This window comes from Hippocampus comes, unplaced genomic scaffold (genome assembly GCF_001891065.2).
Source record: "Hippocampus comes isolate QL1 unplaced genomic scaffold, H_comes_QL1_v1.1 scaffold383, whole genome shotgun sequence".
Taxonomy (NCBI): domain Eukaryota; kingdom Metazoa; phylum Chordata; class Actinopteri; order Syngnathiformes; family Syngnathidae; genus Hippocampus; species Hippocampus comes.
Window position 1 is genome coordinate 458922 of NW_017805407.1, and position 13046 is coordinate 471967.

The window sequence follows — 13046 nt, forward strand, 5'->3', positions numbered from 1 at the left end:
CCCGGGCCTGCGTGGGTTTTCTCCGGGTACTCCGGTTTCCTTCCACATTCCAAAAACATGCACGGCAGGCTGATTGAACACTCTAAATTGTCCCTAGGTGTGAGTGTGGGTGTGGATGGTTGTTCATCTCTGTGTGCCCTGTGATTGGCTGGCAACAGGTTCAGGGTGTCCCCCCGCCTACTGCCCGAACAGCTGGGATAGGCTCCACACCCCCGCGACCCTTGGGAGGGTGCTGGAAAATGAATGAATGAATGTTATGGCAGCAGTGCGTATCAAACTGGTAGCCCATTTCATGAATCGGATAAGTAGCCCCCAGTTTCTATACAGTTGGTGAGCCCACTCGACACAAATCATGTCGATGCCAGCAAAGCATCCGCCATATCTCAAATCCACATCTGTAACTGTGAGTTTTTTAGGGTGTGTGTTAGATTTGGTTCTTCGGCGTGTCAGTCACTTTGAACCTGAGCTGCTGTTCCAGATGGTTGGCCAAGCGCCTGGTAATTATCAAACACACATTAATTGCAAAAGAGAGAGTGTGTTTGTATGTGCTGGTGTGACTCCAGGTAATTATCTGATGCTGTGATTACTAATGACCACACAGGCAAACATCTGTCCCAAGGTAATACGCAAAGTGAGAGGTAGGACATCTGCTGTGCGTGTACAGGTGTGCATGTTTCCACTCTTTCCTCCAGTGGTGTGGCGTAGGGGTGCAAAATTCTTGGGAGCACACAATTTTAAACTTGAAGTTAGTTGTGATTGTAATTTAATCGGTCATTAATGGCGTCGCAAGTCTCCCTATCCGGTATCTTGGCTCTAAGTATGTAGCTATGGGACGGGGCTGACGAGAACAAGTGGATCAAGACAAGACACAAAAAAAAAAGGGACACGTCGAAAACAAGAAACAAAACTCGATCTAATTCAAACCAAATGAACAAAAACAGATCATGACACGTGTCCTCTCTTTGTATTACTATATTAATACAACAATAACAATAATTACTATTAGCTTAGACCAACTGCATCTTCCTTGACAATTGCACCATGTTGCTCGTGGTTCAATTTAAAAACAAAACAAAATGGTAGTACAGCTTACATACAATCTTTCTCTGTCACAACACATATTCTCACATTATCCACTCATTTTCTCTACTTATGCTAGCTAGCTGTACTAACATGTTTGGCTAAATATCCATTTTGGATGAAAATGATAATTTACAAAAACAAAAATTTCTCCAAATGTGTAGAAGCTTGGTTGTCGTCGTAAATTGCTACAGTTATAAAGCGGGACAATGATTGTAGTATAGAATATTGTGTATGATCACGCAAGTCAAAGGAATTTGTGATGAAGACTTCATGCTTCCCAGCGGGGACGTTTAAGTGTTCCTGCAGCATTAATTCATGTAGCAGGGGGGAAAAAATATACGAGAGAAATAAAGCAAAATTAAAATAAAATAACAACAATAAAACAATAATGTATGTTCTCCCGGAGCACCTCTGCAGGCCTTGAAGGCTAAAGTAGAATGACCGAGGAGAGGACCGAAATTAACGGCCTGGAGCGAAGGTGCCTTTTGAGTGCCCATAAAACTTTTATATCATTTTTTTTTTTTTTTCCTTTTCTTTTCTTATAAACTCAAACTTTTTTTCCCCCCGGGCTGACAATAAACTATATTCTCTCCTCCACTGTTATTTTAAGGTACAATTACGGGGGTAGAAAATAACCATACCGCATTCATTTTAAAGTGTATTTATGGATGAAATGACTGAATGAAAACGGGACGCTCTTGGATAGGAACAGTGTCACCATGGTGGTTAAGCATCACGCATCCAATGTGATGACATATTGTGTGCTGCCACCTCGCTTTTGCTCTGTTTTATCATGTGCTGCCCTCCTGATGGTCGGAGAAATAATTTATCAAAAGGCTCAAATGGTCTTTCAAGTCCCGTAAGTTCAGGCTCTGTGTGTGTGCGTGTGTGTACAGCAATAAAAACAGCAGGTCAAAGGTCAAATACATATGCGCGAGTGAGTCATCCCTCAGTTAAGTCACTAAAAAAAAAACAAAAAAAAAAACATCACCATCCAGTAGATGAACAAGGGTCACACTAAACAGAACACAAACTGGAAATCACTTCTCCTGAATGGCATGTTGCGATGCCTGCGCTGGTGGTTCTATTTGCAGTTTGGAAACATACAGGAGTTAAACGTGTGAAGTCAAAGATAAGAAACGGGGCCCACTGGGGAGAAAATCAAATCAAAGAAGAGCGCAGATTGAGTTTGGAAAAGAAAATGGTGAAGAGCCGTAGCGTAAACATAGCGTATTTCCTCGGGGGAACCATCCCGGCTATCAAGTGGAGGTTATTATGCTATGAAGCGCTAATGAATTCATTAGCTAAATGAAATGTCAATAAAGAGCTTGAGAGAGTGTTAAAATCAATGCAGAGCGTCTCATTCGCTCCCTCTCCTCTTTCGCTTTGTCCTGGCTCACCCATCCGTCCCAATTATCCACCTTTTCTCCCCTAAACACACACACCCACGCGCACACACACACACACACGCACACACACAAATGGTCACATTGAGTGTGATGGAGGACATAAGTGGTGATCAGCAGGAGCACTTTGCAGTGGTCAGCAGGAATGAGACAGTCATACACTACTTAAGTATTCAGCCACACTCACTGCCCACTTTAAAATGGTTTTACTTTGACGTGTGTGTGTATGTGTGTGTGTGTGTGCGCGCGCGCGGGCGTGCGTCTTTGTGATCGTGATTCAGCGCAGCATTGGAAGCCTTGAATCCATAACAACCTTTCCAGTACTCAAGAAACAACTCGATGGCTGCTTTTATTTCATTTCAACCTTCCGTAAACCCTTTATAAATCGAACCACAAAATAGAATCTACTTCTCAGCCACTCTGCTAAATACAACTCAGGGGCAGTAGACAACGCTGACTGACGAGACGTTAGTTATCCTATACAGTACATTGACCGCATTTCATTCAGTCTACACAGCCGAAGGAAAAAAATGTTGCGCTCCTGATCGTTATTTAATATTGCGCTGGGTAAAGTAGTGGATATCAGTTGACGATTTAAATAAGATTTATTTGTCTTACTGTGGTGGAAAGAATTCTTATTGTGTGTGCGTGTGCGTGTGTGTGTGTGTGTGTGTGTGTGTAATATTTGAATGGATACAGACAGTTATGTAATGCAAATGTCGACTACACAAAGCATATTTTTTTCAGGGCTATCTGACCACAACTCAAAATGATTTGTGCATAAGTGAGACATACAATGGCCCGATAGGAGTAGAAGGAGAGAATGCTTCAATCGTCAATCAAACATCCCAAAAAAGGAAAATAAAGTCCTCTTGGTATATAAGTTGAATTTTGTCGTTATATTTGTTTGCAGATGGGTCTGTATGGTGCATGAGGTGCTTGCACATCAATTCTGAGTTCTGAAGTTAAAGATGCTCCCCCCCCCACCCCGATTAGAAAAGTGACAGGTAGCTGGCAAAAGAAATGAAAAGGAACAAAAAGTCGAGAGCCTCAAATTGAGTAGAGTTTGTCCACCTCTGAACAAACCAATATCTCCAGATATCTCTGCAAGGTTCGCTCAATTCGATATTAGATCGCTCGTCAGCAAATCATGGTTGTTTGATGACATCATTTTGACCTACAATCTTGACTTCTTACTCCTCTGTGCAACATGGGAGCACACTGGTGGCTGCCTGCAGCTGTTTTAACTCCTGAAACGTTTCAGTCAGTCGTCAGCAAAATGGACGTCGGCCAGTGACGGACTGTGAGATCTGCCTTTACTTGACCCCGGTTAGTGATGATTACATTGACGGATGAAAAAAAACCCGCCTCCGTCTGTGCTTTTTAAGTCATTTTTCAGAAGTTTCCCGTCAATTCGTCACTCCTCAGCAAAATGAGCGTCCGTCAGGGACAAACTGACGGACCTTCCGTCAGTACTGATGGAATGCCCACCTTTGATTATTCCAGTGTGAAGACATTGGATTGTGTACCACCCACGAAGCCTCATGACTTCTTTGTCGCACTGCAGTGTGACAAAGATTCGCGCTGACAGCCACGAGCTTTTAAGTATCGAACCAATTGGTTCCTCCCCATCTCGCCACGCACGACGCTCTTTCCAACGTGCTCAGGTTCATTTTTATTTTATTTTTCACGCGGCTAAATTGTTGTTTCAAGATAATTGTTGAGGGCATATGTTTAAACGCTATCTCATTTACATAAACACTGTTCAGCACCCCCATACCACCACCACCACCACCACCACTTGGAGTCGCATAGGTGCAAATGCACACACACACACACACACACACACACACACACACACGCATACTGGGGCATTGGCACTCATTCTGACAGCAGGCACAGATTCATCTTTTTTTTTTGCAACGGCAGTTAAATATACATCAAAGCGGATGTTCAGCTTAGTATGCATGCACAAGGATATAAAATATTCTACTGGGGGGGGGTCTCCAATAGGCCCATGTTCATGAATTCATTCAGAGATGGGCCTCGGTCCTCTCGTGTTTTTTTTGTCTTACTGCCTGCCCTCAATAAAAAGCATTAAAAGCGGCAATGAGATTTGGAAAACCGTCTCATCGGTAACTGTTACGCACACATGTAATGAGGAGGACAGCAGTTAAGGCACATCCAAGAGACCCGTCACAGCGGCTAATTGGCGATGAGGAGCAATGTCGAACGTAGACATACCGAGGCATCCCGCAGGGACATTCGCAGAGACGGCGCACAGAAGGTAGCAGTCACAGTGGGGGCAGTTGTTGCCGCTCACTTTTCTGACTCCATCCTTGATGAGCTGACAGGCACTTTCTGATAAATCCCCGCTGTGGAATGCTCCACTAATGCAGGGTTTTTGTTTCTGAAAGACTTTTTTTTTGCGGGGGGGGGACAGATTTCAAAATGAAGTCTTCTGGGGGCATTCATTTCTATGACAACAGCTTTTGTTGGAACTTCAAAAGAAAAACATGCAAAAACAGGTCTCAGGTAGATTTTTTTTTTTTTCCCATTTGCTTTGTTCGAGCTTTACAGCGAAAGCAATAACGACAGAACACAGAGCTGTGGGAGCCTTGGTGATGATAACAGTTCTCTGGCAAAATGTATTGAGTGTATCATTACCAGTGGCGAGCCGCGCGTTTGGCACCTGGGCCTTAATTTCGTGGGGGATTTAACAGACTTAATCCACCTCTTTACGCATACCGCCACTATCATGTCATAATGAAAGAAACCCCTGATATTCCACTAAAATGCAATATAACAGCCCGTTATTCTGCCGCAGACATCATCAGAATCAATTCAGCATCAATATTCATTTAAGAAATGGCAAAACACAATGGAAGTCAAAATGCATTACGCACATCCGAGATGCTGATTAATGAATGTATTCATGTGCACGGAACGCTACAGACGAGCTTGGCTTGCTTTCACCAGCCGATCGGAAGACGGACAAATGTTATTCTTGACATTATTGTGAGACGAATGTGGAAATCTGACTGGTTCAAGAAACAGCCGCGTTGCTCATATTGTTGAAGCTAAATCACCTGCAGCGCTACTGATTCTGAAGGTGGTGGACTAATTAGATTGACATGGCAACACATCGAGCAATCTGCAATCTGATTGGTTAAAAAAAAATGTAGCGTGCACACAAGTACCTGAGAGAGGCTGCAAAAATTAACAGAATATACTAGTTGTGAATAAGTGAATTATAATTTCTTGGAATTTATATTAGAATTTCGGTGGACTAATTAGATTGACATGGCAACACATCGCGCAATCTGCAATCTGATTGGTTAAAAAAAAAAATGTAGCGTGCACACAAGTACCTGAGAAAGGCTGCAAAAATGAACAGAATAGACTTGTTGTGAATTATAATTTCTTGGAATTTATATTAGAATTTAGATCATAAATGTCATTCAATGCTTTTGATCGCGTTGAGGCCAGCGCAGAAGGCCTTGCTAGCCCTGAACACTCAGCACGGATCCAGCAATTACTCTGTTTGCGAATGTTGTTGTTGTTGTTGGCCAAATAGATGGGCGGATTGTGCCGCAGGCAGGATCAACTCAAGCTCACCTGTGAGCCTAACAAAGGCAAGTATTGTAGAAAAAGGATGGATTGTCTACTTGCCCTTTGCACCTATCGAGCAGGAGTGTGTTTGAGCCAGCCTTTCATCCACATAAGTGAGGTCCGACATTCCCGATGTTGAAACCGTGAGAGATCTCAGAACGGCTGTTCTAGCCCAGTAATTTCCCCAACCGCTGTACCATTATCCAGTTTCGTGTATCATAAATTGGTTGATGAATTATTTATTTACCTCAACTAATATATTTCTGGATGGCCCAGTGGTTAGCGAGTTGACCTCACGGTGCAGAGGTCGTGGGAAATTATTTATTTACCTCAAATAATATATTTCTGGGCGGCCCAGTGTTAGCGAGTTGACCTCACGGTGCAGAGGTCGTGGGTTCGATCCCGGCCTCCCTGTGTGGAGTTTGCCTGTTCTCCCGGGCCTGCGTTTGTTTTCTCCGGGTACTCCGCTTTCCTCCACATTCCAAAAACATGCATGGCAGGCTGACTGAATGCTCCAAATTGTCCCTAGGTGTGAGTGTGAGTGCGGACGGTTGTTCGTCTCTGTGTGCCCTGCGATTGGCTGGCAACCGGTTCAGGGTGTCCCCCGCCTACTGCCCGAAGACGGCTGGTATAAGCTCCAGCACCCCCCGCGGCCCTTGTAAGGATAATGCGGTTCATAAAATGGATGGGTGGATATATCTCTGTCCATCTATCAGTGTCAGCGATGAGTTGTGACAGGCAGACTAATTAATTCACTGCTCTCCCACTAGATGCAGAGCACTGGTTGACGGCAAATATTAAATCACTGATAGCTTCATGTGTCGCTAAGTGTATTTTTGACACCGATTGGAAAGTCCATCAGATTTTTGAAATATTTTCATTTATGTAAAAAAATCTTTTGACCGGTGTCATGAACCTGTTGCCATTTATGCAGAAGAAGAAGGCATGGCAATAGTTTTTGCGCCATTTTTGTTTGGTGGCGTACCGTGTCTTGGTCTCAGCTCAGAATGTGGATTTAATGCCAACTCAGGGGTCTAGTCCCATCCTCTGTTTGATTAATTAATTGATTACGATGTTAAGATGTACAAAGTATTTCATCATCCTTTTTGTCTGTGTAAAGGAGGGTTCTCGCTCACCTTGTGGAAAGCAAAATCTCACCAAGGTGCAATATTACAGCAAAACACACAAAAGATCCCATTCGAACGGCTTGACCACAACACTGTTTATCCTTCTGACAGGCACATAAATTGGGCCGTGTCCACACGGATGCGGATAAATATGGAAGTGTGTATATTTGTCTGACCTTCCTGAAACCCGCTCAGTCAGCTGTTATCTAACTTTCAAAGCTTTGCACATGTAGATTCATCTTTATCAACGCGGACACGGCCTTATCTCCCCCAAGCCGCATCTCGGACAGAATTCAAATGCGGCGAAGGCCTCTTCCGCCTCACAACTTAATAACACTAAAGTGATACCTCGGTCTAAATAGGTGCTTGATGCCTCATTACTCCTTGATAATCATCCATCCTGTTTGTGCTTCCTGTTAAATTAAGTAAAGCATCCTCATGCCAGGAAATTATGAACAGCGCGTTGTTCAATTACAAATCAGAGGTGGCACAATCCAAGTTACGTGCATAAATATCCACTCATCCGCTCCTTTTACTTGAACATGAATCTGAAAAAGCCTCCTTGCTGCAGTATCATTCAAGACTGAAATGACTGAACACATTTATGAGGGTGTTTCATTTGCCTGCAATCTGTCGAGAGTGAAAGTTAACATTTCGCATAAAAAGGCCTGGTGTGCAAAAAGAAAAAGTCACCTAATTGAGCTTATACTTTTGCGTTTGCCGCTAAAACTTTTACAGACAACCTTTAACTTTGAGTCGCTGTCAATAGTTTTTCTTCCGAAGAGCCGCAGGGAAACAAGCTCTTTGTGATAAAGACCGCGTTTTATGCATTCAATCAATTTTACACGAGAGGACAACAAAAATGGTTTTCGTAATCCAGCACAATTTCACTTTATGGCTTCAACCTATTATAATGAGAAATTAAAAGAAAGTGCCACACTTCAGCACATCATTTATTGATCACAATTATTATTATTACATATTTTTTAAACATCTTGGGCCAATTATTTTAATGCTATTTCCTAAAAAGTATGTTTTCTTTTAGTTTTTTCACCTACGATTTATATATTGTGCCATTGCATTGTTATCCCTCTTATGGATTTGTGCTCGATTAAGCAACACATTAAAAAAAAAAAACATCCCCTCCTGCACACATGCTTATCTGAACTTTCATGAAAATGCATGAGGAGAAAAGTAAGGCAGATGTCCCAGTATTGCCATAAGAGCAAGGCACTTACTTAGCATGGACCGCATGCCATATGGTGTGTTGTGACATCCATTTTCTTTAGCACTTCCTGATCGAGATCACAGGTGAGCTGGACGATTTATCCCTGCGAACGCTGGGTGAGAGGCGGATGAAATCCCTCCACTGGTCAGCAGCCAATCACAGGGCACATGCAGATAAACAACCGTTTGCCAACCATGGACAATTCAGAGTCCACGAGAACCAAAGATGCATGTTTTTGGAAGATGAGAAGAAGCCACAGTGCGCTAGTTACGTGTGGATTCCATCTTCCAAACAGTTCAAAAGTTTTATGACCTGACGTAACGATGAACATTTGATTGGCTGTCGAGCAATTGTTTGCATGTGCCGAACAGAAGAGCGCGGAGGCGGACATAAGGGAGCGCAGCAACAGACGGATGAGACATCAAAAGAGCGACTCGAGAGGTGAAGGCAGACAGATGAAACGCAGAGTTAATACAGCGTGTCACGCTTCAATATTTGAGGCACGACATTTCGACATATGTAAGACTGTCAAGAAAGATGTTGCATAATGTGACGGATTAACCGTGCGTCGAGTCTCTCTTCCAAGCACCATAAAGTTCACCGGAAATAATGGTAGTCTGCATATTGCCGTGCATGCGTTTATGAATGTGCCAAATTAGTCCGAATGAGAGCTGGGGCTAATATTCTGGTGATCTGAGTCAAAAGTATTAGAAGCAATTTCAGTATAAAATATCCATTCCGTTATCCGAGCCACTTATCCTGACGAGGGTCACGGGCGTGCTTGCATGTGGGCGCGGGGTACACCCTGAACTGGTTGCCAGCCTATCGCAGTCAACCATGATAATAAATATATTGCTATTTACAGTAGAACCTCCAACAGTGCCAATCAAAACAGACCATTGTTTTTTTTTTGGGGGGGGGCAATGCAGAATGTTTGATTCAGTTCTGGTCTTGAATGTCATTATATTTTTTATTAGGGTTGTAGTAAAGTCCACCCTTATTAAGCTCAAGTCAAGTTCAAGTCACAAAGGTCTGAGGCAAGTCAAGTCCAAGTCCAAAAAGTCCGAGATCAAGAGTAAACCTTAAGACCGAACGTTACAATTTTCACGGCCACAAAATTTCATGATCCTCAACACGCTTTTTAGATGGCGTGGAACAATTTGCTTTATTAACCGTGCGTGCAGATGAACAACAAAAACAATTTCCAAAACAATATTGCTTTATTAATGATGATCGACCTTGAGGGAACGACGAGGAGGAGATTGTGCACGGGGGAGCAGCAAACTACATCGAGCAGTGAGAGGCGGCTACAAAACAGTACCGAACTCACAATTTTCAAAAAGGCCAATTTATCTTCCAAGAGGTATAATGAGATGGAAAAATATCGACTGGAGAACTTTGCCGCCACACTTGAACCGGACACGCTAACACAGAATGCTTAAAGGGGAAGTCAACGCAAATATTTTCTTGACAATAATATGTTCTACATGGCCCCACTAGTCGAAACATTCAGCGTATTTCAGTCTGTGAAAAAGTTTCCAGGTGTTGTTGAAGACAACTTTTTGCAACGTCTCAGACAGGCTCCCTGTGTCTGATTGCCTATGGTGCTATCACCCAGTGAGAGGGGGCCAAACATGACAGAATGGTAATGACTCCAGTGAGACACACACACACACACACACACACACACACACACACACACACACACAGGTATATATACCAGCTGCTGTTTTCTGCCTTACGCAGCAAACTTCTCCTAAGTTCGAATACCATCTTGACTCACATTAAGAACTCACGGAAAAGTGTGATTACAGACTCTCTCTCTCTCTCTCTCTCTTTCTCTCTCTCTCAAACACACACACACACACACACACACACACACACACTCGCTTGTTTGACACTAAATGCCATTGTGGTGGCTGAAAAGAAACAGCCACACTTGGAAAAGGTCATGGAGTTAGTCTAGTAAGCTGGTCCGGTGCGCCCCCCCCCCCCGGTCTAAATAGGTGCTTGATGCCTCATTACTCCTTGATAATCATCCATCCTGTTTGTGCTTCCTGTTAAATTAAGTAAAGCATCCTCATGCCAGGAAATTATGAACAGCGCGTTGTTCAATTACAAATCAGAGGTGGCACAATCCAAGTTACGTGCATAAATATCCACTCATCCGCTCCTTTTACTTGAACATGAATCTGAAAAAGCCTCCTTGCTGCAGTACCATTCAAGACTGAAATGACTGAACACATTTATGAGGGTGTTTCATTTGCCTGCAATCTGTCGAGAGTGAAAGTTAACATTTCGCATAAAAAGGCCTGGTGTGCAAAAAGAAAAAGTCACCTAATTGAGCTTATACTTTTGCGTTTGCCGCTAAAACTTTTACAGACAACCTTTAACTTTGAGTCGCTGTCAATAGTTTTTCTTCCGAAGAGCCGCAGGGAAACAAGCTCTTTGTGATAAAGACCGCGTTTTATGCATTCAATCAATTTTACACGAGAGGACAACAAAAATGGTTTTCGTAATCCAGCACAATTTCACTTTATGGCTTCAACCTATTATAATGAGAAATTAAAAGAAAGTGCCACACTTCAGCACATCATTTATTGATCACAATTATTATTATTACATATTTTTTAAACATCTTGGGCCAATTATTTTAATGCTATTTCCTAAAAAGTATGTTTTCTTTTAGTTTTTTCACCTACGATTTATATATTGTGCCATTGCATTGTTATCCCTCTTATGGATTTGTGCTCGATTAAGCAACACATTAAAAAAAAAAAACATCCCCTCCTGCACACATGCTTATCTGAACTTTCATGAAAATGCATGAGGAGAAAAGTAAGGCAGATGTCCCAGTATTGCCATAAGAGCAAGGCACTTACTTAGCATGGACCGCATGCCATATGGTGTGTTGTGACATCCATTTTCTTTAGCACTTCCTGATCGAGATCACAGGTGAGCTGGACGATTTATCCCTGCGAACGCTGGGTGAGAGGCGGATGAAATCCCTCCACTGGTCAGCAGCCAATCACAGGGCACATGCAGATAAACAACCGTTTGCCAACCATGGACAATTCAGAGTCCACGAGAACCAAAGATGCATGTTTTTGGAAGATGAGAAGAAGCCACAGTGCGCTAGTTACGTGTGGATTCCATCTTCCAAACAGTTCAAAAGTTTTATGACCTGACGTAACGATGAACATTTGATTGGCTGTCGAGCAATTGTTTGCATGTGCCGAACAGAAGAGCGCGGAGGCGGACATAAGGGAGCGCAGCAACAGACGGATGAGACATCAAAAGAGCGACTCGAGAGGTGAAGGCAGACAGATGAAACGCAGAGTTAATACAGCGTGTCACGCTTCAATATTTGAGGCACGACATTTCGACATATGTAAGACTGTCAAGAAAGATGTTGCATAATGTGACGGATTAACCGTGCGTCGAGTCTCTCTTCCAAGCACCATAAAGTTCACCGGAAATAATGGTAGTCTGCATATTGCCGTGCATGCGTTTATGAATGTGCCAAATTAGTCCGAATGAGAGCTGGGGCTAATATTCTGGTGATCTGAGTCAAAAGTATTAGAAGCAATTTCAGTATAAAATATCCATTCCGTTATCCGAGCCACTTATCCTGACGAGGGTCACGGGCGTGCTTGCATGTGGGCGCGGGGTACACCCTGAACTGGTTGCCAGCCAATTGCAGTCAACCATGATAATAAATATATTGCTATTTACAGTAGAACTCCCAACAGTGCCAATCAAAACAGACCATTGTTTTTTTTTTGGGGGGGGGCAATGCAGAATGTTTGATTCAGTTCTGGTCTTGAATGTCATTATATTTTTTATTAGGGTTGTAGTAAAGTCCACCCTTATTAAGCTCAAGTCAAGTTCAAGTCACAAAGGTCTGAGGCAAGTCAAGTCCAAGTCCAAAAAGTCCGAGATCAAGAGTAAACCTTAAGACCGAACGTTACAATTTTCACGGCCACAAAATTTCATGATCCTCAACACGCTTTTTAGATGGCGTGGAACAATTTGCTTTATTAACCGTGCGTGCAGATGAACAACAAAAACAATTTCCAAAACAATATTGCTTTATTAATGATGATCGACCTTGAGGGAACGACGAGGAGGAGATTGTGCACGGGGGAGCAGCAAACTACATCGAGCAGTGAGAGGCGGCTACAAAACAGTACCGAACTCACAATTTTCAAAAAGGCCAATTTATCTTCCAAGAGGTATAATGAGATGGAAAAATATCGACTGGAGAACTTTGCCGCCACACTTGAACCGGACACGCTAACACAGAATGCTTAAAGGGGAAGTCAACGCAAATATTTTCTTGACAATAATATGTTCTACATGGCCCCACTAGTCGAAACATTCAGCGTATTTCAGTCTGTGAAAAAGTTTCCAGGTGTTGTTGAAGACAACTTTTTGCAACGTCTCAGACAGGCTCCCTGTGTCTGATTGCCTATGGTGCTATCACCCAGTGAGAGGGGGCCAAACATGACAGAATGGTAATGACTCCAGTGAGACACACACACACACACACACACACACACACACACACACACACACACAGACATATAC

The 13046-nt window shown here is 42.9% G+C and overlaps 1 protein-coding gene and 1 long non-coding RNA gene across 2 annotated transcripts in view; one reads left to right on the forward strand and one right to left on the reverse strand.

Annotated features, from left to right (window-relative positions):
* The window catches only part of znf804b (zinc finger protein 804B), a 45654-nt gene that overhangs the window by 31084 nt on the left and 1524 nt on the right, over positions 1-13046 (reverse strand). The window contains exon 2 of the mRNA XM_019873620.1: positions 3623-3628. Within this exon, the coding sequence (XP_019729179.1) occupies positions 3623-3628 (6 nt within the window). The remainder of the gene's footprint in view (positions 1-3622; positions 3629-13046) is intronic.
* LOC109518023 (uncharacterized) overlaps positions 1-13046 on the forward strand; it is a 51904-nt gene that overhangs the window by 10701 nt on the left and 28157 nt on the right. The gene's annotated exons all lie outside the window — the stretch shown is intronic.